We start from the raw sequence: 25,455 nt of genomic DNA on the forward strand, positions 1-25,455 counted from the left end.
GGGATAACCAAGCTAATCCATTTTTTAATGTTAGACTGATTTTGATGAACACATACTGTAGGATATAAGGCAGGCATAGTCTCTATCATTATGCTTTTTCAGACCACAGACTCACGTGTCTAGGAATGAACTTTAAAGGGGCACACAAAATCTTAATATTTTTATACTTTTTGTTTTCTAGTTATTTTAATTTGTTTGCGGCAGTCCCCATTTGTCTACTCAAAACTATGTTGCATGGGGCAAAATTCTTATTTTTAAGAATAGTGATTGAGGATGTTCCGGGGCAGTGTCGGATAACCTGTGACACTCCAGGTGTTGTGAAACTACAAGTCCCAGCATACGCTTCCAGGAATAACCTGCTATATATTGGCAAAGCATGCTGGAACTTGTAGTTTCACAACACCTGGAGTGTCACAGGTCAACCAACACTGTTCTAGGGCAATAAATATTCTAAATGTGACTATAAAACTATAATTGCTGGCTCCAAACCTATAGAGATCACTATTAATACTTTGTTTGTAAATTATTACATGTAGACACATTGGGCCTGAGTCATTAAATGCGTATTTGTGCAAAATCACTCTGTGCTTAGAACCGGACAGTACGCAACAAAACGCAGCCACAGGCAAGACATCTTTGGGCGCAAATGACACTTACTACAGCCTATGATTCCGGTGAGGGGACGGGTTGGGGAATGGATGGATGCACATAGACAATGTACAGTAAGGGTTCTCCCATGCCGGAAGGTCCAAGTCAATCTCGGGGGTGCAGACAGAAGTACGCTTCTGCTCTGCTGTATCTCTTGCACCAGCTAAGGTCTAGTCCAAGTCCTGAGCCCTAGTTATGTCAGTAGCGTAATCTATAACATGTGTCTGCAGTCAGGAGCAACTGTAGCAATGTCTGTTATGTACTGTAGACATTAAGTACACCCTAATAAATGTTTTTAAAGGGAAAAAAATATTTAAAAAAAAAAATATGTATGATCATAAATGGCTATAATATTGACATGTAACATTAATTGAATATATATATATAATTATGTGTTTGGAGAGTGCAGAGTATCCCTGTTTTCTTGTCTATACAATGTGGGCAACCCCCTCTTGCACCCCAGTCTGTACATGGTGAGTGCAGAGGACCTATGTCTGTTTTTGTTTATACAATGTAAGTCCCATGACTCTTGCACCCCATTTTTTACATTAATTAATTCCAACTTGTGTCAGGTGAGTCCCAGGTCTCCCATGGCTGCTAGTGCTAGGGAAAAACTTGCCTTTAAAAGCTGTGTGCAGGTAAGCCTTAAGCCCAGATAAAATAGCATAGCATTTGATCATGTTAGGACTGACCAGAATGGGAAGACTTTGGCGTGAGTTGGTCAGCTTAACATATATTGCAATATGTGGAACTAACATTCCCTGTTTTTAATATAGAACAGTACTTGATATAGCATTAATTATGTGTTTGGAGAGTGCAGAGTATCCCTGTTTTCTTATCTACTATATAAATGGCTAGTGGCGTGTGTGGAAAAAAAACCAAAACAAGCTGCAGCGCCACCTGCTGGGCAGAGTTATACACTGACCTATATATTTCTTGAAGGAGAAGTGACAGTTGGGAGTGGTTGGTGGTTGCCGGGGGTGACAGTGGGGAGTTTTTAACACCTTAAGTAGCTTGATGAAGGATGTGGCGATGAAGATGAAGGATGAGGTGATGGAGAAGAATGATGAGGTGGTGACATGTGGACAAAACCATGTTAAAAAATGGCGCTTGCGTCGGGAAGTAATGCTCTTCCCCTGAGGAGGCCTGGGCTAGGCCCAAATGCATGACAAGAACCTTTTTAACACCTTAAGTAGCTTGATTTTACTAGAATGCATGAGTATCATGCACGGGTTAACTTGTGTGTATATATATATATATATATATATATATATATATATATATATATATATTTCTATGCATTCTTGTGAGATTTTATATACAACATAGGTATTCTACGTGTCCTGCAGTGTCTGTACACCCGTAGTCATCACCACACCAATCTTGAGATCTCTTATGTGCAGTTTAAAACAAACGTACGCGGCGCTCAGTAGGCATGCCTTGGTTTTTTAGTGGAAAACTGAAGACTGGCTATGATAGAAACTATTCTCCTACTATATTAATGTGCTCTGCATGGAGGTGTCTCCTGATCTTGCTATCTAACCTACTTTTCACAATTTACTGATATTGGGATGGTTTGACTCAGATGTCTGGAGATTTACCACATTTTCTGACACCTTGTTGCTATTTCAGGTGGGAAAGAGAAGCAGAATCAGCCTTCGATTGAACTCATCTTCATCAACGAGGAGTAAGAGCAATTACATTCAATAAATGATACTGATTAAATGGACGAATGATAAAACCTCTGCATGGCGCACATAAAGTGATCTGTTTCTATTTACACTAGTGTCCTTGCCCGTAGCTTCATGAGCTTCCTTTTTGACAAACACCTTTATCTTGCATTATTGTATTAAGAAGGCACGGTGTTCCATGTCCTCATGTATCAATACCACATACATGTTCCTTTCACAACTATATATGTTGGACACCACAATCTTCCAGCAGGAGCCTCACATCCCGACTTTGTGCTGCAGTTAAGGTTTGGGTGCTCTGATTGGCTACCAGTTGGCCCAGCCTCTCTCAGCTCAATGTTGCCTACAGATGAACAGCAAGAGTTGATTAAGCTGAACATTCTTAATGTTAACATTCTAATGCTCTGATTGGCTACAGGTTTTTCTAGTCTCCTCCCACTTAATTTCCTGCTTGTCCATGTGTACCTAGTTAGTCAAACACATGTAAAAAATGTATCTAATCATCAAATCAAGCATGCAAGCAAGGACTTACTGTAACAGAAGAAAGATCAAAGATCTAGTCTACAAGATACCCTCCTAGAGCAGGTTCTCAATATAATAAATGACAATACTGTGTTCTTGTTTAACTTTACAAGTTGAATGCGGAAACTTTGTTTTATTGCATACTTGCGAAACGCGTCATCAGGACAAATCGCCTTATTACGGCCTGACGCATAAGCAAGTATGTTTCATATAGAGGAGCATTTGACACCACTATCTTCAGGCACCTCCCACAAGGTCAGCACGCCTGTCTTCTGAAAAACTCTGTGCTGCAGTGAACATTATTATAAATATTGTTACTATTATAAACATTTGTTTACGTAGCATCAGTATATTCTGCAGTGTTTTAGCATTGGAAATGAACACACTAATAAATAAAACCGGTTATTACAGACAGGCAACAGTAAGAGGGCCAAGCTGGGAAGCTTACACACAATAGGAAAATAGGAGTTTGATACATTATCATTAGCCCCTGCCCCATTAGAGCTTACAGTCTAAATTTCCTAACACACACACACATAGACTAAGGTCAATTTAATAGCAGCCAATTAACCTACTAGTATATTTTTTGGGTATGGGAGGAAAACGGAGCACCCGGAGGAAACCTACGCAAACGCCACACACATAAGGCCATGCTTGGGAATCAAACTCATGACCCCAGTGCTCTGAGGCAGAAGTGCTAACCACTGAGCCACCGTGCTGCCCATACACAAAGTTAAGGGGACAAGACAGATTGCAATGAGAAAAATTACTTATTGGAGCTATTTGATCCAGACACTCAGCAATGCTGGTTTGTGGGTCAGTAGGTTGTTTCAGCATAAAAAACAACACAGTCTGATAAATAATCTTTCTGATGATCGGCTTGATACAGGTTGTTTTGTGTCCTCCCATTTCAAAACAGGGTCGACACAGACATGCAGGAGATGAAGATTGATAACTAAAAGGTGCTCTGACCCATCAAACAAATATAGTAGTATAGAGGAATGTAAACTAGCTATTAAGGCAAAGGAATAAAAAACATTTTTATTATGCATACAGTGATTGACTGAGTGTTTGATTCATTTGCTTTCTAGGGCCACAGCCAAGGACCTGAGCAAACTCATCCAGAGCAAGGTAACGACATCTACAGTCTACTACACTCACTGGTTTCTTCAGAGAAATCTGGAAAATTCAAATTTCGATAGACTGTATCTTGTGAGAAGTGACCCACGCAGGTAGAGTCCTGCTCCCAACACACCATCACGCCCCCTGGTGGAGAACCTGGGTATAGGCCAGGGGAACATGATAACTATTTTATGAGGGGTATTGAAATTAAAGGAAGTGTTTTTTGTGTCTGATTAATGATCCTTTATTTCATTGTGTCTTCTACCAGCAGAATCTCAATGGTGTCCATATGATTGCCAATCCCATGAGAATCATGAAACCTCCTAATAATGGGCAGTCTGTCCCTCAGGTAAGACAACACCGGCCCCTAAAATGTCTGCACCCCAAAAAAACCTCTATATGAAACATACTTTATTATGCGTCAGGCCGTAATAAGGCAATTCGTCCTGATGACGCGTTTCACAAGTATGCTATGAAACAAAGTTCACGCATTCAACTTGTAAAATGATAATGAGACAATCCAGCCAGTTCTCAGCCAAATCTATATTAATGCAGAAACATTAGTTTAATGCATTGCAATTATTATTATTATTATTATTATTATTATTATTAATTTTTATTTATAGGGCGCCACTAGGTGTCCGTGGCGCCGTACAGGGACAAACAAAATTACAATACAAGGTGAGACAGCACAGTACAGTAAACAATACTTACTCTCCTATATTTTATTGTTATTCTATAGTAAAAAATGGAAAGAGCTCTCAGCTCACACAATCTGGGACCTTGTCACATAATCACCCTCTGAGCTCATGAAACAAATAGCAATCTGCACTGTCTAAAGTTGTCTCTGTTACAGTGACCTTTGCATTTGAAGAGACACTAAAACTATCAACAAATGACATTCCAGATTGCTTGTCATTACTTCCTAATATTGCTCCTAGGCTAGCCCTTTGAGTTGAGCACCAGGCTGTACAATATATTTGGGGCTTGTGGAACATCCATGGGTATCCTAAGTGCCCCACCCTCCCCCTTCCTCGTGCACTGCAAAAGTGTCACATGTAAGCAAAACAGTCCACACGTTATCTCACTCTTGTGATTAATTTAAGTCATAAATAAGGCTAAGATAAGTAGTAATTTATGGGAAATTGCAACACTGTATTTACCCAACGTTGTGTATACAAATTAACATCACCATCATTTTTTTTGCAGAAGCAAGTTTTCTAGAATGTATTCGATAAATTCTAACTAGAATCTGATTGATTGTTTTCCCTTTTTTTTTTTTGCAGACACAGATTCTGGTTCTCCCGTCTGCTGAGTCTAGAGATCCAAAGGAGCAAGGAAAATATAGATCCAAACATGACCACATGATCTGCAAGTGCTTGTCACTAAGCGTCTCCTACGCAGCGACCATCGGTGGTCTGACCACCATCATCGGGACATCCACCAGCCTCATCTTTCTGGAGCATTTCAAGAAGTAGGCACCCGGGAGCTAAACCCCCGACCAATATACGTTATTCTCTCTGTCTGGTTTAACCAGGAAATGGTTAATATGTTTTGAACCTTTACTGAACATTTGCATTTATTGCTCCTTTGTCTCACATATATTCTCTCCTGACATTGCAGCCGCTACCCGGACGCTGAGGTGGTTAATTTCGGCACTTGGTTTGTGTTCAGCTTGCCCATTACTGTCATTGTGCTGCTACTGACCTGGGTGTGGATGCATTGGCTGTTTCTTGGATGCAAGTGAGTAGATAAACGAAGACCATCAACAACCAATGAGTTATTGTATTCTGTTCTATCAACCACAAAATACTCGGCCCCCTTGAGGTAGGAGATAGCTCCACCTTCAGCAAATTCTATGGTCCAGGCAGATTTGTTTGATTGTCGTCGCCCTTTGATATGACAACTGTGTCCAAAACACAAAGTTGAGTTTATCTTTTGTTATTAGAGATGCTCACTGAGCCCCGTGAACTGGTTTTGGTTTTGGATCTGGATTAGCTTCGTGTTCTGGTTTTGGCAAAACCGCCCTTGTGTGTTTTGGTTTTGGATTTTTTAGAAAAAATCCTAAAATATGCTAAAATCACATAATTTTGCTCTTTTTTTGTTCCTACATTATTATTAACCTTCATAACACTAATTTCAAGTCATTTGCAGTCAATTTTGACCACCTCACAGATCACAATATTATTTTCATACACTTTCGGACAAATACTGCAGAGACCTGGCTGGATGGTAAGCGACAGAGTAATGACACAAACACACGGCAGTTCCTAGCACAACTAGGACACATTGGCACACAGCAGTGGCAGAAAAGAAAAATGGGGGTCCGCCCTCCCTCCCACCCACCGTTATGTTGAATCTTAAAAAGGAAACCAAAACTCCCGAGATCCAACGATGTAACAATGACGTTTTACCTTGTTTTCAATTCCCAGCTCGGCTCAGTACTCGGATCCCCTAAGTTCAGGTGTGTTCGGTTCTCGAGGAACCGAGCCTGAGCATCTCTAGCTGTTATAAAATTGAACAAAGCTGCCTGGACAAGAGAATTCTTTTAAGTTGGAGTCATTTTTAAGGTGTCCACACTAGGGATGAGCGCGCTCGGATTTCTGAAATCCGAGCCCACCCGAACGTTGCGGATCCGAGTCGGATCCGAGACAGATCCGGGTATTGGCGCCAAATTCAAAAGTGAAACTGAGGCTCTGACTCATAATCCCGTTGTCGGATCTCGCGATACTCGGATCCTATAAATTCCCCGCTAGTCGCCGCCATCTTCACTCGGGCATTGATCAGGGTAGAGGGAGGGTGTGTTAGGTGGTCCTCTGTGCTGTTTAGTTCTGTGCTGTTTAGTTCTGTGCTGTTTAGTTCTGTGCTGTTTAGTGCTGTGCTGTTTAGTGCTGTGCTGTGCTGTGCTGTGCTGTGTTCTGCAGTATCAGTCCAGTGGTGCTGTGTGCTGTGCTCTGTCCTTCTGAGGTCAGTGGTGCTGCTGGGTCCTGTGCTGTGTCCTGTTCAGTCCAGTGGTGCTGTGTCCTGTGCTCTGTGCTTCTAAGGGCATAGTTATTTCCCCAATATTCCCCTGTGTTTAAAAAAATAAAAAAAAGTTTTTTTTATAAAATACCAAAAACTACTTTAATATTTTTTAATTACCACAAAATTTTCACAACCAATCCTGCAGTATAAGCCCATTGGTACTGCAATATTACCAAGTTCACACATTCAGCAGTAAAAGTCCAGTGGTACTGCAATATTACAAAGTTTACACATTCTGCAGTATCAGTCCAGTGGTGCTGTGTCCTGTGCTCTGTCCTGCTGAGTTCCGTAGTGCTGCTGGGTCCTGTGCCGTGTCCTGTTCAGTCCAGTGGTGCTGTGTCCTGTGCTCTGTGCTTCTAAGGGCATAGTTATTTCCCCATTATTCCCAAGTTTGTAAAAAATAAAAAAAAAGTAAAAAAAAATAAAAAAATTAAAAAAAAAAAAAAAATATATAATAATTATAACCAAATTTGCAAAACCAATCCAGCATTATAAGTCCATTGGTACTGCAATATTACCAAGTTCACACATTCAGCAGTAAAAGTCCAGTGGTACTGCAATATTACAAAGTTTACACATTCTGCAGTATCAGTCCAGTGGTGCTGTGTCCTGTGCTCTGTCCTGCTGAGTTCCGTAGTGCTGCTGGGTCCTGTGCCGTGTCCTGTTCAGTCCAGTGGTGCTGTGTCCTGTGCTCTGTGCTTCTAAGGGCATAGTTATTTCCCCATTATTCCCAAGTTTGTAAAAAATAAAAAAAAAGTAAAAAAAAATAAAAAATTTAAAAAAAAAAAAATATATATAATAATTATAACCAAATTTGCAAAACCAATCCAGCATTATAAGTCCATTGGTACTGCAATATTACCAAGTTCACACATTCTGCAGTATCTTGTGCTACATATAATGGAGACCAAAAATTTGGAGGATAAAGTAGGGAAAGATCAAGACCCACTTCCTCCTAATGCTGAAGCTGCTGCCACTAGTCATGACATAGACGATGAAATGCCATCAACGTCGTCTTCCAAGCCCGATGCCCAATCTCGTAGTACCGGGCATGTAAAATCCAAAAAGCCCAAGTTAAGAAAAAGTAGCAAAAAGAGAAACTTAAAATCATCTGAGGAGAAACGTAAAGTTGCCAATATGCCATTTACGACACGGAGTGGCAAGGAACGGCTTAGGCCCTGGCCCGTGTTCATGACTAGTGGTTCAGCTTCACCCACGGATCTTAGCCCTCCTCCTCCTCCCCCCCCCTACAAAAAATTGAAGAGAGTTATGCTGTCAGCAACAAAACAGCAAACAACTCTGCCTTCTAAAGAGAAATTATCACAAATCCCCAAGGCGAGTCCAAGCGTGTTGGTGGTTGTCAAGCCTGACCTTCCCATCACTGTACGGGAAGAGGTGGCTCGGGAGGAGGCTATTGATGATGTAGCTGGCGCTGTGGAGGAACTTGATGATGAGGATGGTGATGTGGTTATTGTAAATGAGGCACCAGGGGGGGAAACAGCTGATGTCCATGGGATGAAAAAGCCCATCGTCATGCCTGGTCAGAAGACCAAAAAATGCACCTCTTCGGTCTGGAGTTATTTTTATCCAAATCCAGACAACCAATGTATGGCAATATGTAGCTTATGTAAAGCTCAAATAAGCAGGGGTAAGGATCTTGCCCACCTAGGAACATCCTCCCTTATACGTCACCTGAATAACCTTCATAGTTCAGTGGTTAGTTCAGGAACTGGGGCTAGGACCCTCATCGGTACAGGGACACCTAAATCCCGTGGTCCAGTTGGATACACACCAGCAACACCCTCCTCGTCAACTTCCTCCACAATCTCCATCAGATTCAGTCCTGCAGCCCAAGTCACCAGCCAGACTGAGTCCTCCTCAATACGGGATTCATCCGAGGAATCCTGCAGCGGTACGCCTACTACTGCCACTGCTGCTGTTGCTGCTGTTAGTCGGTCATCTTCCCAGAGGGGAAGTCGTAAGACCGCTAAGTCTTTCACCAAACAATTGACCGTCCAACAGTCGTTTGCCATGACCACCAAATACGATAGTAGTCACCCTATTGCAAAGCGTATAACTGCGGCTGTAACTGCAATGTTGGTGTTAGACGTGCGCCCGGTGTCCGCCATCAGTGGAGTGGGATTTAGAGGGTTGATGGAGGTATTGTGTCCCCGGTACCAAATCCCCTCGAGATTCCACTTCACTAGGCAGGCGATACCAAAAATGTACAGAGAAGTACGATCAAGTGTCCTCAGTGCTCTTAAAAATGCGGTTGTACCCACTGTCCACTTAACCACGGACATGTGGACAAGTGGTTCTGGGCAAACGAAGGACTATATGACTGTGACAGCCCACTGGGTAGATGCATCCCCTTCCGCAGCAACAGCAACAGCTGCATCAGTAGCAGCATCTACAAAATGGCTGCTCATGCAAAGGCAGGCAACATTGTGCATTACAGGCTTTAATAAGAGGCACAACGCTGCCAACATATTAGAGAAAATGAGGGAAATTATCTCCCAGTGGCTTACCCCACTTAGACTCTCATGGGGATTTGTGGTGTCAGACAATGCCAGTAACATTGTGCGGGCATTAAATATGGGCAATTTCCAGCACGTCCCATGTTTTGCCCACACCATTAATTTGGTGGTGCAGCATTACCTCAAGAGTGACAGGGGTGTGCAGGAGATGCTTGCGGTGGCCCGCAAAATTGCTGGACACTTTCGGCATTCAGCCAGTGCCTACCGCAGACTAGAGGCACATCAGAAAAGCTTGAACCTGCCCTGCCATCACCTCAAACAAGAGGTTGTGACGCGCTGGAACTCCACCCTCTATATGCTGCAGAGGATGGAGGAGCAGCAAAAGGCCATTCAGGCCTACACAGCCACCTACGACATAGGCAAAGGAGTGGGGATGCGCCTGAGTCAAGCGCAGTGGAGACTGATTTCCGTGTTGTGCAAGGTTCTGCAGCCATTTGAACTTGCCACACGAGAAGTCAGTTCCGACACTGCCAGCTTGAGTCAGGTCATTCCCCTGATCAGGCTGTTGCAGAAGCAGCTGGAGAAAGTGAGGGAGGAGCTGGTAAGCCATTGCGATTACAGCAAGCATGTAGCTCTTGTGGATGTAGCCCTTCGTACGCTTTGCCAGGATCCGAGGGTGGTCACTCTTTTAAAGTCAGAGGAATACATTCTGGCCACCGTGCTCGATCCTCGGTTTAAAGCGTATGTTGTGTCTCTGTTTCCGGCGGACACAAATCTACAGCGGTGCAAAGACCTGCTGGTCAGGAGATTGTCCTCTGAAGAGGACCGTGACATGCCAACAGCTCCACCCTCATTTTCTTCCACATCTATGGCTGCGAGGAAAAAGCTCAGTTTTCCCAAAAGAGGCACTGGCGGGGATGCTGATAACATCTGGTCCGGACTGAAGGACCTGCCAACCATTGCAGACATGTCTACTCTCGCTGCATTGGATGCTGTCACAATAGAAAAAATTGTGGATGATTACTTTGCTGACACCATCCAAGTAGACATGTCAGACAGTCCATATTGTTACTGGCAGGAAAAAAAGGCAGTTTGGAAGCCCCTGTACAAACTGGCTCTATTTTACCTGAGTTGTCCCCCCTCCAGTGTGTACTCGGAAAGAGTTTTTAGTGCAGCGGGGAACCTGGTCAGTGAGCGGCGAAGGAGGTTGCTTCCTCACAACGTTGAAAAAATGATGTTTATAAAAATGAATAATCAATTCCTCAATGAAGTACAGCACTGCCCTCCAGATACTACAGAGGGACCTGTGGTTGTGGAGTCCAGCGGGGACGAATTGATAATGTGTGATGAGGAGGAAGTAGACACTGTAGGGGGAGAGGAATCAGAGGTTGAGGATGAGGACGACATCTTGCCTCAGTAGAGCCTGTTTAGTCTGTACAGGGAGAGATGAATAGCTTTTTTGGTGTGGGGGCCCAAACAAACCAATCATTTCAGTCAAAGTTGTTTGGTAGGCCCTGTCGCTGAAATGATTGGTTTGTTAAAGTGTGCATGTCCTATTTCAACAGCAGACCTCTCAACTGCAGCTCATCCCTCCTCTGCGGGGATAATGTCTCCTGTGCTCTGACACGTCACTCTGTGTACTCTCAGCCTCAGGATCTGACACTACAGCTACCATGCCTCTTGTAGCAGCCCTCACTCCAGGGCCTCTTCCATGTGCAGTGTCCCCCTCTCTCTTGGGTTCACTATAGTGGCATGGAGTTCTCCCCCTCATCCAGGGCACACATTCCTTGCCCTGGCTCAGTCACCACGCTCAGACTTCCAGGCAATGCTGGGGGAGCCTGGGAGCTTCCACCCCAGGTCCCCAGCTACAACTCTCCTCTCCTGTGTCTTCTCTCTCTTTCTGACACTTGAAAGATCGTGCCTTTAAATGAAAAAGTCAGTCTTGATTGCACGACTATGTGCAAGTGCAACAGGGACATTTTTTTGGGTTTACAAAGTCAAACAGTAACACTACGACCCTGTCTGTCTGGGGTCTGTCAATGACGAATTGTCTGGAGCATGTTTTGAGGAGGTATTGTGGCCCCGGTATCAAATTGGGTACCGGGGCCACCCCACTATGCAGTCCAGATACTTGTTTGGTGGAATTCCGACACGTGGAGGGTTTTTTAATTATATTGTGGCCTCGGTACCAAATTGTGTACCGGGGCCACCACACTACGCAGTCAAGATACTTGTTTGGTGGAATTCAGACCAGTTGAGGGTTTTATTATTATATTGTGTGGACCACTCTATCTATACCACACTACAACTCTATACCACTCTATTTCCTACTTTAATTCTATTTAATTCTATTTCCTACTTTAATTCTATTACTAATTAATTACCATAAAGAGGAACCAAAAAAACCAATTTTACCAAAAGTATAATATGACTTAGACTTACAAACACTACACTTGAAAGATCGTGCCTTTAAATGAAAAAGTCAGTCTTGATTGCACGACTATGTGCAAGTGCAACAGGGACATTTTTTTGGGTTTACAAAGTCAAACAATAACACTACGACCCTGTCTGTCTGGGGTCTGTCAATGACGAATTGTCTGGAGCATGTTTTGAGGAGGTATTGTGGCCCCGGTATCAAATTGGGTACCGGGGCCACCCCACTATGCAGTCCAGATACTTGTTTGGTGGAATTCCGACACGTGGAGGGTTTTTTAATTATATTGTGGCCTCGGTACCAAATTGTGTACCGGGGCCACCACACTACGCAGTCAAGATACTTGTTTGGTGGAATTCAGACCAGTTGAGGGTTTTATTATTATATTGTGTGGACCACTCTATCTATACCACACTACAACTCTATACCACTCTATTTCCTACTTTAATTCTATTTAATTCTATTTCCTACTTTAATTCTATTACTAATTAATTAACATAAAGAGGAACCAAAAAAACCAATTTTACCAAAAGTATAATATGACTTAGACTTACAAACACTACACTTGAAAGATCGTGCCTTTAAATGAAAAAGTAAGTCTTCATTGCACGACTATGTGCAACAGGGACAGTTTTTTTCTTTACAAAGTCAACTAATAACACTTGGACCCTGTCTGTCTTTAACATACTTAATGGGATCTCAATGACGAATTGTCTGTAGCATGTTTGGAGGAGGTATTGTGGCCCCGGTATCAAGTTGGGTACCGGGGCCACCCCACTACGCAGTCCAGATACTTGTTTGGTGGAATTCTGACACGTGGAGGGTGTATTTATTTTATTGTGGCCCCGGTATCAAGTTGGGTACCGGGGCCACCCCACTACGCAGTCCAGATACTTGTTTGGTGGAATTCTGACACGTGGAGGGTGTATTTATTTTATTGTGGCCCCGGTATCAAGTTGGGTACCGGGGCCACCCCACTACGCAGTCCAGATACTTGTTTGGTGGAATTCTGACACGTGGAGGGTGTATTTATTTTATTGTGGCCCCGGTATCAAGTTGGGTACCGGGGCCACCCCACTACGCAGTCCAGATACTTGTTTGGTGGAATTCTGACACGTGGAGGGTGTATTTATTTTATTGTGGCCCCGGTATCAAGTTGGGTACCGGGGCCACCCCACTACGCAGTCCAGATACTTGTTTGGTGGAATTCTGACACGTGGAGGGTGTATTTATTTTATTGTGGCCCCGGTACCAAATTGTGTACCGGGGCCACCACACTACGCAGTCAAGATAGATAGATGCGTATCATAGATAAAGTACATTCAGTGGTGTGGGGCAAATTGAAAAATATTCAAAATGCACTGACATTATCAAAAACAAGAGGTTGTCACATGCTAAAACTCCAACATGTATATGATGGAGAGGATGGAGGAGCAGCCGTATGTGTAGTGTAATGCAGACCTGTTGAAGGTTTTTTATATATTTTATTGTGGTGCCCAGTGCCCACTCCTCTACGCAGTCCAGGTACATTTATTGGTGCGAATCAAACAAGTTGATGGTTTTCTTATTATATATATTGTGGTGACCCACTCCTCTACGCAGTCCAGGTACATTTATTGGTGCGAATCAAACAAGTTGATGGTTTTCTTATTATATATATTGTGGTGACCCACTCCTCTACGCAGTCCAGGTACATTTATTGGTGCGATTCATAAAAGTTCAGGGTTTTTAAGATATTGTGGTGACCCACTCCTCTACGCAGTCCAGGTACATTTATTGGTGCGATTCATAAAAGTTCAGGGTTTTTAATATATTGTGGTGACCCACTCCTCTACGCAGTCCAGGTACATTTATTGGTGCGAATCAAACAAGTTGATGGTTTTCTTATTATATATATTGTGGTGACCCACTCCTCTACGCAGTCCAGGTACATTTATTGGTGCGAATCAAACAAGTTGATGGTTTTCTTATTATATATATTGTGGTGACCCACTCCTCTACGCAGTCCAGGTACATTTATTGGTGCGAATCAAACAAGTTGATGGTTTTCTTATTATATATATTGTGGTGACCCACTCCTCTACGCAGTCCAGGTACATTTATTGGTGCGATTCATAAAAGTTCAGGGTTTTTAAGATATTGTGGTGACCCACTCCTCTACGCAGTCCAGGTACATTTATTGGTGCGATTCATAAAAGTTCAGGGTTTTTAATATATTGTGGTGACCCACTCCTCTACGCAGTCCAGGTACATTTATTGGTGCGAATCAAACAAGTTGATGGTTTTCTTATTATATATATTGTGGTGACCCACTCCTCTACGCAGTCCAGGTACATTTATTGGTGCGATTCATAAAAGTTCAGGGTTTTTAAGATATTGTGGTGACCCACTCCTCTACGCAGTCCAGGTACATTTATTGGTGCGAATCAAACAAGTTGATGGTTTTCTTATTATATATATTGTGGTGACCCACTCCTCTACGCAGTCCAGGTACATTTATTGGTGCGAATCAAACAAGTTGATGGTTTTCTTATTATATATATTGTGGTGACCCACTCCTCTACGCAGTCCAGGTACATTTATTGGTGCGATTCATAAAAGTTCAGGGTTTTTAAGATATTGTGGTGACCCACTCCTCTACGCAGTCCAGGTACATTTATTGGTGCGATTCATAAAAGTTCAGGGTTTTTAATATATTGTGGTGACCCACTCCTCTACGCAGTCCAGGTACATTTATTGGTGCGAATCAAACAAGTTGATGGTTTTCTTATTATATATATTGTGGTGACCCACTCCTCTACGCAGTCCAGGTACATTTATTGGTGCGATTCATAAAAGTTCAGGGTTTTTAAGATATTGTGGTGACCCACTCCTCTACGCAGTCCAGGTACATTTATTGGTGCGAATCAAACAAGTTGATGGTTTTCTTATTATATATATTGTGGTGACCCACTCCTCTACGCAGTCCAGGTACATTTATTGGTGCGATTCATAAAAGTTCAGGGTTTTTAATATATTGTGGTGACCCACTCCTCTACGCAGTCCAGGTACATTTATTGGTGCGAATCAAACCAGTTGATGGTTTTCTTATTATATATATTGTGGTGACCCACTCCTCTACGCAGTCCAGGTACATTTATTGGTGCGATTCATAAAAGTTCAGGGTTTTTAATATATTGTGGTGACCCACTCCTCTACGCAGTCCAGGTACATTTATTGGTGCGAATCAAACAAGTTGATGGTTTTCTTATTATATATATTGTGGTGACCCACTCCTCTACGCAGTCCAGGTACATTTATTGGTGCGATTCATAAAAGTTCAGGGTTTTTAAGATATTGTGGTGACCCACTCCTCTACGCAGTCCAGGTACATTTATTGGTGCGAATCAAACAAGTTGATGGTTTTCTTATTATATATATTGTGGTGACCCACTCCTCTACGCAGTCCAGGTACATTTATTGGTGCGATTCATAAAAGTTCAGGGTTTTTAATATATTGTGGTGACCCACTCCTCTACGCAGTCCAGGTACATTTATTGGTGCGAATCAAACCAGTTGATGGTTTTCTTATTATATATATTGTGGTGACCCACTCCTCTACGCAGTCCAGGTACATTTATTGGTGCGATTCATAAAAGTTCAGGGTTTTTAATATATTGTGGTGACCCACTCCTCTACGCAGTCCAGGTACAATTATTGGTGCGAATCATAAAAGTTCAGGGTTTTTAATATATATTGTGGTGACCCACTCCTCTACGCAGTCCAGAAAGATACCTTGTTGCAACGTTTTGGACTAATAACTATATTGTGAGGTGTTCAGAATACACTGTAAATTAGTGGAAATGCTTGTTATTGAATGTTATTGAGGTTAATAATAGCCTAGGAGTGAAAATAAGCCCAAAAACTTGATTTTTAAACTTTTTATGTTTTTTTCAAAAAAAATCCGAATCCAATACCTTAAATCCGAACCGAGACCTTTCGTCAAGTGTTTTGCGAGACAAATCCGAACCTCAAAAATAACGAAAATCCGGATCCAAAACACAAAACACGAGACCTCAAAAGTCGCCGGTGCACATCCCTAGTCCACACACCGCGAATACAACACATGAAGGTTCAGACCACTGGAAATGATTAATTCGAAGTAAAAAAATCTCCTTAATAGATACTGATGTTTTATTTTATCACAGATTTGCGTATAAAGTATGTAACATAATAACCTTATGCATAATCTGTTCCAGGGCTCACATTTTCCCTGTGGCTGTCTGACGACCTCGTACACACTTCTAGGCAATCATCGGCTGATCACATTTTCCTCCCAATTAAAATCCAGCTGATTTAGGTTTTAAGTAAGGGCAGACGCAAAATGATGTCTAAATTGACATAATTGTCTGGACCGATCGGTGTGTTACTAGATGTGGTCAACTTACATAGAGCCATATTAAGGAATAATGTACAACAAATGGGTTGTTTTAAATGTATTTTACATTTTATTTCCTTATATAACCATGAGCGGCAGCCGCAATGCTGTTTACAATTAAATATGAATAGACTCCAATGGAACAATGCCCACAATAAACACATGGGGCTAAACGTAAATATGTTTTGTTTAGATGTGAGCCAAGTTATATTTGCTCGTCTGCAAATTGAGCTGCGCAACTTAACATACATGGAACCTAACTCTAAGTATTGATGCGTCTGTTTACCTCTCATTACCGAGCTGATGTATTTTAAAATCACTTTAACTCAAAATAAAATATATCACAAAGGGGAGTCGTTAACTTGCGTCTGCACACCCTGGCTTTACTTTGGGGCCCCTGACTCCTCTCTCCAAGGGCCAGGGGCCACAAGTACAAGATATATGTAATGCTGAATAGATAAAAGTTGTGCGCTGATTTTGCAGCAAGACGCATGGTCCCATGACCCCAGCGCTGTGAGGCAGCAATGCTAACCACTGTGCCACCATGTTGCCCGTCATAAATACTTACTGTCATTGACTTTCAGCTTCAGGGAAACCTGTTCACTCAGCAAGAAGAAAAAGACCAGACAGGAGGAGGCGTCCGAGAGACGAATCCAGGAGGAATATGAAAAGTTGGGGAATATTAGGTATACTTTATATGAAATCTCATTAGTTTTGGAAATATAAAAACATTTATTATTATTATTGTAGATTTGTAAGGCGCCACCTGCAGGTGATTGTGAAATATTCAGCATATTGGAAAAACATTATTCATTTTATCTCGTCTTTAAAATCCCTGTGTTTATGTGGGGGGAGCCATTTAATATGGTCGCCCCCCCTAAGACCTCTGTGTGTATCACTTTATAGGCTGAACTAATAAGAGAGACAATGCAATGTGTCCATTCACTGAGAAACGTTACGGTCACCAAGGCCCTCGGTGCCTCAGTGACATCTCTGGTTCATAGTGAATAAATAGGTTTCATTCTGGAATGGCTGCCTCCGTTGGAGGCCATTTACTAAGCACAAAACTGCAGCTCCATAGCCCAAAATAATAATATAATTCTATATATAAAGCGCCTGTCCCCCAATAGGACTCAAATCACTGTACATTGTGGAAAAAGGTGAGGCGGCCATCTTGGGTGCTCTCAGCTACTACTCTCTGTAATCACTCACATCAGTCCCTGCCCCATTGGAGCTTACTGTCTAAATACACAGTGTGGGAGGACCAACGCAAACACCAGGATAATATACAAACTCCACATAGATAGGGCCATGGTGGAATTTGAACCCATGACCCCAATGCTGTGAGGCAGCAATGCTAACCATTGTGCCACCGTGCTGCACCAAGTAGATGCTTTGTACCCACTGTGTGACAGTGATTATTGCCAGGGAGCGATACCTTCCAACTGTCCCGATTTTAGGGAGCTGGGGATATGTGTGACTGTGGGTGGAAATGTTAGGGGAAAGGAGGTATGTAATGGACATCCTGGCGCTTTGCAGCCCTCTGTGGGCGTGACCACGTCCTCATTATGATATGACCACACCCCTCCGACATGACCACGCCCCATGTCCCACTTCATATTGGGAGATATGCAGGGAGAATAGCATTGTGGAGCAATATGACTAAATTTACATAAGCGGTTGCACAGGCAGAGGGGAGGAGTTGGGTGGAGTGAAGGTGTGGCTACTGAAGTATGTAGGAGGAGCTACGTTGTGCCTTGTTTTGCACACCAGAGCAGAAACATGATTTAATTTTGCTGAGCGTGCTTATTGTAATGAGATAAAGGGGTGGAGAGAGCACATTTTCAGGACGTTCCTTGTCCTATGCTTGTAATGAGATAAAACCATAGTTGCCTAGTCTTCCGGAATTTCTGGAAGACTCTCAAATTTTTGAGGGTTCTCCCGGTCTCCTGGGAGAGAAGGCAACCTGCGGCATCCTGCCCACATACTTAATGAATGGGTGGGGACAGGGCTAATCGCGTTATGCTTGTCCTGCCCCCCTGCTTTAATAGGCCGAAATTGGTATAGTGTGAGAGAGGGGCGGGGCCAGGATGAAGCAATTCGCGTGGCCACGGCTCCGGGTCCTGGCAGCTTTGGACATCTCCCAAAGCCCATTTTTGGTGCTACTTCGAGGTCTGCTCTTCGGGACTGTCCCACCATAATTGGGCACATTTGGGAGGAAGGAAAAACATGCAAATGTGACTTTTTCTGTTTCTCTCCAGCTACCCAGAGAAGGTCACTGTTGTCTTCTTCATTCTGATGACTCTGCTCTGGTTCACCCGGGAACCCGGCTTTGTGCCAGGCTGGGAATCCTTATTTGAGAAGTAAGTACAAATAAATGTTCAGGTAGAGAAACTACCTGTCTCCTGCAGCTCAGTTGGTCGGCTGCCCCTCAGTGCACCATCCAGTCCTGCCATGTTAACACACAAACGCTTATGTTTTAGGAACGGTTTCAGAACGGATGCTACAGTGTCAGTGTTCCTGGGGTTTCTGCTGTTTCTCATTCCATCCAGAAGACCCCAGTTCACATGCCGTGGAAAAGGGGAATCAGGTGAGAACATTACGCTCTTTGTTAGAACATTTCGGGAACACTCTCAGCTATTTTGTTACATGACTAGTTTGATGGATAAATCTTTTGTGTCCACATTGGGGCCGTCATGTCCAGCAGATTAGACTCACATAAGACACTGCAGGGTCCGCTTTGGTGTAAAGTGAATATCCAGGTAATTGGTTCATTTAAATCAGATCCTATTAGCTGGGGGGTTCCATACACTTGATGCCCTTTTTGCCGTCAGGACGTAACGAGGGCAGAGAAGATGATGGACCGTACCTGGGAGGCCCCATGTTGACCTGGCCGGAGTTCCAGAGACATATGCCCTGGGAGATCGTTGTGCTGGTTGGAGGAGGATACGCTCTGGCTGCTGGATGTAAGGTGATAACTCCCAGAACTATAATACAGATGTCTCTAAATCTTCTACTGCTTTGGACCCATCAGCGTTGGTTTCTCCGAACCGCCTCACCATTATTAATAGCAGAGGTAGGAGCTACCTATCCTGAGCCAGATCACCCTCTAGTTCACCTAGGCTTCTGCCTAGGGGCCTTGCTTGGCCTGGGTAACCAATTCCCTTGAGTCCAGCATGTTTTCCTCCCACTCCTGCAGCTGCTTCTTGTTTGTAAATGCTGCCGCATCGCCGGCTTTACCTCGCTGCTTGGCGGCTGGTAGGAAGTCTTGCAGCTGCTGCAACTAACAACACTGCCTCTAGCAACACTTTGGGTTGGTAATGATGCCAGCGTCGGCCCTAACAAATAACAACTTTCATAAGTAATTTGCAGGGCAGTAAATACTGATCGGTGAATGGAAATGCCATAGGAAAGAGGGTTTTTTTTGCCAGGGACTAACCAAAGGGGGTTGGGGGCTAAACCAATATTTTGACTAGGGCTCCTTGGAGCCTTAATCCGGATTTGACTTAAGCAGTCACCAATGGGTTACTCCGTCTTCAGAGAATTCTATTTTTCAGGTTATATCCCAACCTGAGCTTATCTGTTGCCATCTTCGAGGGTATTGTTGGGAAAACCTGGTTTTGTGGTCTCTCTACACCCTTCTTTTATATCTCAGGGTTATTTACTAGGAAATTTTGGGGAAGGGACGGTTACACGGTGCTCCTGCTTCCCTTGTGGGCATAGCGTTGGTAATTGTAGTGGGGTCCCGCCCATTCCTGGCCATAGATTTGCCAGAATGTACTGGAGAAGATGCCTTTGTGGACAAGCTTCTTGTATTGGTGCACACTGTCACACCCCTCCTAGGCTGTGCATGTAACACTGTCTCTTCCCGAAGTTGTGTGTCAGGTGCCCTGACAATAACCCATAGCAATCAGACACTTGCTTCTATCATCTAACACTGGATCAATCAAAGCTCTGTGTACACTATGTAGGCAAACTGGACACAAACAATTGATGTTTTTTTTGTATAATTGTTTTTCTCTTTACATTTTTTTGGTTTGTTTATCTTCATTTTGCTTTTCCCCAAGAAAAAGTGATTTGGGTAAAAGGACAGGAGGATAATTGAGGGCTTGGTTCCTCACAAAGTGTGTGTGTGTATGTTAGGGAATTTAGACTGTAAGCCCAATGGGGCAGGGACTGATGTGAGTGAGTTCTCTGTACAGCGCTGCGGAATTAGTGGCGCTATATAAATAACTGGTAATAATAATAATGTCTAGCGCCATGTTATACTGTTAGTAAATCAGCCCTCTGGGGTCCATTGCAGACGTCCGGTCTCTCGGCCTGGATTGGGCGTCAGATGGAATGTCTCAGCAGCCTGCCATCCTGGTCGGTCAGCCTCTTAGCCTGCGTCTTGGTCTCCGCCGTGACAGAGTTCGTCAGTAACCCGGCCACCATTACCATCTTCTTGCCCATATTATGCAGCCTGGTAAGTAGTTCTCACTGGCATGAGAATAACATTTATAGGTTAAAGGGTCCGACCGATATTTTAGTGGTTAATTGAGATGTTATTTTAAGTAGAATCTTTAAAAATCACAAGTAATTTGAAGTTGCTTTCTCAGCAACTGTACTGAAGTCTACTGTAGAGAAGTATTATCAAACTGTGGCCATTTGTATTCATACTTATTATAAGGAAGCAGCCAGTTTATTCATAAAATATTCTGTTTACCTTTCTCTTGCAGTCAGAGGCTCTTCACATTAACCCGCTGTACACACTGATACCAGTCGCCATGTGCATCTCCTTCGCTGTGATGCTACCTGTGGGCAATCCCCCAAATGCAATTGTGTATAACTATGGGCACTGCCAGATCAAAGATATGGTGAGACGGACATGTATTATCTTGTAAGAAAGCGCACACAGGAAGTAGCCACGTAGTCACTGTCACCATCACGTGACTATTGGCCCTACCAACAAAATGGCTGCCTCCACTGTGTGGAGAAAACCATACTGTAAGATGAGCTCCACTTTCACAGAAGTTTGTCCAGCCAAATTTAAATCTGTTGCCCTTAGATATGACAACAGAGAAACTTATGTTTGTGCAGTTTTTGCCTTTAAGGGCAGATAAAATAAGCAAACCTACCTCGAAAATGAAACTAACGTCAGGTGGAGAACCCCTTTAAGTATGATGCACATTTTGTTTAAAAACTATGGTAATATTTAAAGACATAATAATAATAATAATAATAATAATAATAATAATAATAAATGGTTGTTTTAATAACCACTGCAATACTGACAAGTTAACAATAGTAGACAGCAATATGTATGTATGTATGGTATAAATCAATGTTGGCTAACCTGTGACACTCCAGGTGTTGTGAAACTACAAGTCCCAGCATACCCTTCCAGCAATAAGCTGCTATATATTGGCAAAGCATGCTGGGACTTGTAGTTTCACAACACCTGGAGTGTCACTGGTTAGCCAACACTGGTATAAATGTACAGGTCCTTAGTCCTGTGTTTTCTCTTCCTATCCCAGGTGAAGGCGGGCCTGGGAGTCAATGTCATTGGCTTGGCTGTTATAATGGTCGCTATCAACACCTGGGGCATCAGCCTCTTTCAGCTGAATACTTTTCCTGATTGGGCCATGATCCATAACACCACTGAGCGTGTCTGAATAACCCGCGTGAGACGGACTAACCGGCCTTATACCACTCAGAGACTGAGCTGCAAACCAAAGGATGATCGACCACTATGAAATTATCAACAATTATCAATTATTTACGCTCCACACCTTTTTTGGTTTTTACTTTCTGGACAGTTATTTGGATTAAACACACCCAAGTAACCTGCTTTCCTGAAATATGTGACCGATATAGCGGCATTTCAGACGGACAGATTACTACTGATAGCACAGGCTGTGTTTCATATTTGTCTGGTCTTAATAGCTGACCTGCCAACTCTCCTGATTACAGGTGTGAACACCAATCCTTTGTAAATATTGTTAATGGTCTAGAGAATAATATTTATTGCATTATGGGGAAGCTGACAATGCAGAAGAGAATTCCTTAGTGTAGTGTCAGACTGGTGCTTTGTGCACTTGTGTTTGGAACACAGTATTTAAATCACTCCAATACAGGCACATAGTAAGTAGTGTTTCGCTAGTTTGATAGGGATCCAGAAAATCCACTCATTACTTTGTGTCATTTTTAAAGCTGCACTACTCCCTGGTAAAGTATTGTCACCAAGGTTCCCTTAGTCGGAGTTTCAGGACAACGTCGTCCCTCAGGTGGTGTGAGGATTATGTATTTGAGAAGGAGGACCGAACATTATCCACAAGCAAGAGATTGGTGATTGGTCTTCATGACTCACACGCATAATTGTCAACTCTCCCTGAATGTCAGGGAGACTCCCTGAAATAGGGGTGATCTCCCTCACTCCCTGAAGAGTCTGGCATTCTCCCTGATGCTGAGCCAGTACAAGACGTGGTTGGCTTCGCCATCTGTGGCATGATGACATAGTTCAGAAATTTTGTCCTATGTCCATGTATTGATGCCTATGGAGGTGGCCATTTTTATGGAGACCAAGATTTAACCAAAGACTGACAGGTAAGACAACATGACTTCAGTAATGGAGACAGAAATGTAAAAGACACTTCAGTCTCTACAGATTCATTAGCTGTTTTTCTTTAACGCATAGTTGCCTACTCTCCCAGAATGTCCGGGAGACTCCCGCATTTCTGGGAGACCTCCCAAGATCCCAGGAGAGCAGGGCAACCTCCCGGTTCTCGTCCCTGCAATAGATAAGAGGCGGGTGCGGGACTTAATGATGCAAATATCGCATCATCTTAGTCACACCCCCTGCTGTAATTGGCCAAAATTGAGACAACTGTTTAGGGGGCGGGGTCAAAATGATGCGCTTGGTCAAGCCCCACCCCCACAAGCCCCCTCCACCAGGATATCCCTGAAGCCGAGGAAAAGATGGCAAGTGTGCTCACACGTCACTTAAAGAGGAGGACCCAGGATCCAGCAACTAAGCAAAGTCTTTTACCTAGGTGGTAAAGTGCAGCTTTAAAACGGAAACACGTCACATCTCAGTCTACCCTTGATACAATATATGTTACCCTATCAAACAGAGATGTTTAGCTAGAAGACCAGCTTGTCAAGGTGTGCAATGCCAGCACTGGTTATCTTGTATTTATGAGACTGTGTCTAATGCACCTTTCTCTTGGTGAAGTCACAGCTTCCTAATGATCTGATGAGCTGAATATTGTCTAAGCCCAGAAATATCTGTCTTGGGATCAGACTCAAAATCAAATACGGATTAACCAAGGACTCAAAGCTATTTGCATTTCATAACCCTCCCAATATGATAGTGTCAGCAGCTCATTTTCATTTTAAATGACTTTAATTACTGTCTTCACGGCATCTGCAATGCACGACAGTGGCATTCAGGGGCAGGCTGGGCTTGAGGGGCACCCGGGCTGGTCCCATAGTGGGCTAACTTGGGCTGGGTCCCCTGCATTTTTTTTTCCCTTTAAAATGTTCCCAATAGGCTGCCGAGTCTCGTGACCCCGCGCTGAAATTTGCCAGCAGTCCTTGGTGGCATCATGAAAAGAGAAGACATGTAACCTGGCACAAAGACTGTTCTTTATGTCCCAACCCTACTTCATGGCGATATGTCCGCAATACGAGCACCCGGCTTTATGAGACAGAAACTTGCAATATTTCGTATTATTCCGCTGCTGCTTTGTAGCATCTCATAAAACCAAACCTGTTTCTCCATCCCAGTTTTTTGTGCAAACTTACAAATAGTTTTATTAATGAACAGAACTGAATATTTGGTATTATAGTAAAAACATGGACCAGATGAGTTACTCAGATTAAATAAAACATCATTTTCCACAATGTTTTGTAAGAAAAGTGGATCAGTCGTAACACTATATACAGGGTATTGAATGAAAACATTAAATGTAATAATAATTATGGATACATTTGCTAAAATGACTATTATACAATATAATTAGTAGATCTCGGCACATAAAGGAGATGTAACAATGCAGATACGCTGGACTGTGGCCATTTGCACTTGTTATTCATGTTTATGTGAATGGACCAAATGCTTTCATTATATGGTGTAAATATAGTGTCACATTTTGCATGGTCTAAGTTCCTGGTTGGAGAGCCTTCTATGATTGTCAATCAGTCCTTGTTCAAAGTACACCTCAAGAGGATTAGAGCAAATACGTAGAGACCAATATGTTTAGTAAAACAGTTCTCAATAATATGTAATGCAGGTCTGGACAACAGCTCTCCAGATGTTATAAAACTACAAGTCCCAGCATGCTGTGTGCCAGCTGATAGCCAGCATATGCTGGAATTTTGACAACACTTAGGAGATGTTGCCTATAGCAACCAATCAGATTCTAGATATAATTTATCTTGAACATTCTAGAACATGACAGCTAGAATCTGATTGGCTGCTATGGGCAACACTTACACTTTTCCTTTTTAGAACATTTAGTAAATCTACCCTTTAGAGAACCAGATTGCCCAGACCTGCTGTAGGACAATGGCAGACATCTAGATTCTATGCAGTAGTAGGCAATATCAGCTGATCTAATGATCCCTATTGTTGGGCTTAGGGATGTTCTACCAAAGCTTTCTCTACCACTATATCAAATCCTCAAACACACATTTGGAAGCACCAGGCTACATCCCAGCCTATAGGTTTATTATACCAACTCAAAATTTTAAAGAAATGGGGGTTGGCAAAAAAAATAAAATAAATCCCCAAACCTCAGGTTTATAGATATAAATGGGCTACTTGGGCAATAAAATGGACAATGTTAAGATGGCCCAGGAAACCTTGCACTCCTAGGGCTAAACGTGTTAAACTGCGTATTCATCAAATTGCAGATTTTCTGTGATTTTGACGACCACATTTAAAAAGCGAATTTAATCAAAAAGGCAAAACACACCAGGTTCTGCCTTTAGTAAGATTGCTGTTTTTAACGTGCCTGTCAAAATCACTGAAAATCAGCAATTTGACAAATACCCAGTTTAACACATTTACCTCTAACTATAGACAGACGTGTAATATCCCAGCTCCTGCATTCAGCGTCACAAAGCAATGTGTATTTT

The 25,455-nt window shown here is 42.8% G+C and overlaps 1 protein-coding gene across 2 annotated transcripts in view; it reads left to right on the forward strand.

Annotated features, from left to right (window-relative positions):
• SLC13A4 (solute carrier family 13 member 4) overlaps window positions 1–25,398 on the forward strand; it is a 45,250-nt gene extending 19,852 nt beyond the window's left edge. Inside the window, exons 5-16 of one of the 2 annotated variants that reach the window (XM_075210406.1) lie at window positions 2,281–2,335; window positions 3,953–3,992; window positions 4,252–4,332; window positions 5,270–5,457; window positions 5,607–5,726; window positions 16,920–17,021; window positions 18,597–18,698; window positions 18,819–18,925; window positions 19,170–19,306; window positions 20,639–20,800; window positions 21,054–21,191; window positions 21,852–25,398. In XM_075210406.1, coding sequence (XP_075066507.1) covers window positions 2,281–2,335; window positions 3,953–3,992; window positions 4,252–4,332; window positions 5,270–5,457; window positions 5,607–5,726; window positions 16,920–17,021; window positions 18,597–18,698; window positions 18,819–18,925; window positions 19,170–19,306; window positions 20,639–20,800; window positions 21,054–21,191; window positions 21,852–21,989 — 1,370 coding nt within the window. In that variant the 3' untranslated portion in view covers window positions 21,990–25,398. The remainder of the gene's footprint in view (window positions 1–2,280; window positions 2,336–3,952; window positions 3,993–4,251; window positions 4,333–5,269; window positions 5,458–5,606; window positions 5,727–16,919; window positions 17,022–18,596; window positions 18,699–18,818; window positions 18,926–19,169; window positions 19,307–20,638; window positions 20,801–21,053; window positions 21,192–21,851) is intronic. The other variant, XM_075210405.1, reaches the window with a different exon arrangement.
• The last annotated feature ends 57 nt before the right edge of the window (window positions 25,399–25,455 follow it).

This window comes from Mixophyes fleayi, chromosome 4, assembly GCF_038048845.1.
Source record: "Mixophyes fleayi isolate aMixFle1 chromosome 4, aMixFle1.hap1, whole genome shotgun sequence".
Lineage (NCBI taxonomy): Eukaryota > Metazoa > Chordata > Amphibia > Anura > Limnodynastidae > Mixophyes > Mixophyes fleayi.